Raw genomic sequence first — 266 nt, 5'->3', positions numbered from 1 at the left:
GAGGCGACGTCCCCCGGCCGAGGGGCGCGGGCAGGGCCCAGCTCGGCCGCGCCTCCGCCGCCGCGCTCACCTTTTTGGTGCAGTTCTCGCACTTCATTTGCGATCCCGCCGGCGCACCCCGGCCCCGGCGCGGCTGCCGAGCGGTCCTCGCCGCCGGGGCTGCAGGACAGGAGCAGAGCGGGGCAGGCAGGTGAACCCCCGCACGCAAGCTGCGGCCGCGGCCAGCCCGCCCTCCTGTCCCCTCCCCGCCGCCCTTTGTTGCCGTG

The 266-nt window shown here is 77.1% G+C and overlaps 1 protein-coding gene across 1 annotated transcript in view; it reads right to left on the bottom strand.

The window, feature by feature from the left end:
- The window catches only part of NARF (nuclear prelamin A recognition factor), a 19181-nt gene extending 18942 nt beyond the window's left edge, over nucleotides 1–239 (bottom strand). The window contains exon 1 of the mRNA XM_010579415.1: nucleotides 71–239. Within this exon, the coding sequence (XP_010577717.1) occupies nucleotides 71–97 (27 nt within the window). The 5' untranslated portion in view covers nucleotides 98–239. The remainder of the gene's footprint in view (nucleotides 1–70) is intronic.
- Between the last annotated feature and the right edge of the window lie 27 nt (nucleotides 240–266).

Source organism: Haliaeetus leucocephalus, unplaced genomic scaffold (genome assembly GCF_000737465.1).
Source record: "Haliaeetus leucocephalus isolate CR32 unplaced genomic scaffold, Haliaeetus_leucocephalus-4.0 Scaffold657, whole genome shotgun sequence".
Taxonomy (NCBI): Eukaryota; Metazoa; Chordata; class Aves; order Accipitriformes; family Accipitridae; genus Haliaeetus; species Haliaeetus leucocephalus.
Note: the sequence above shows the minus strand (reverse complement) of the source record. Positions and strands in the feature narration are given on the sequence as shown.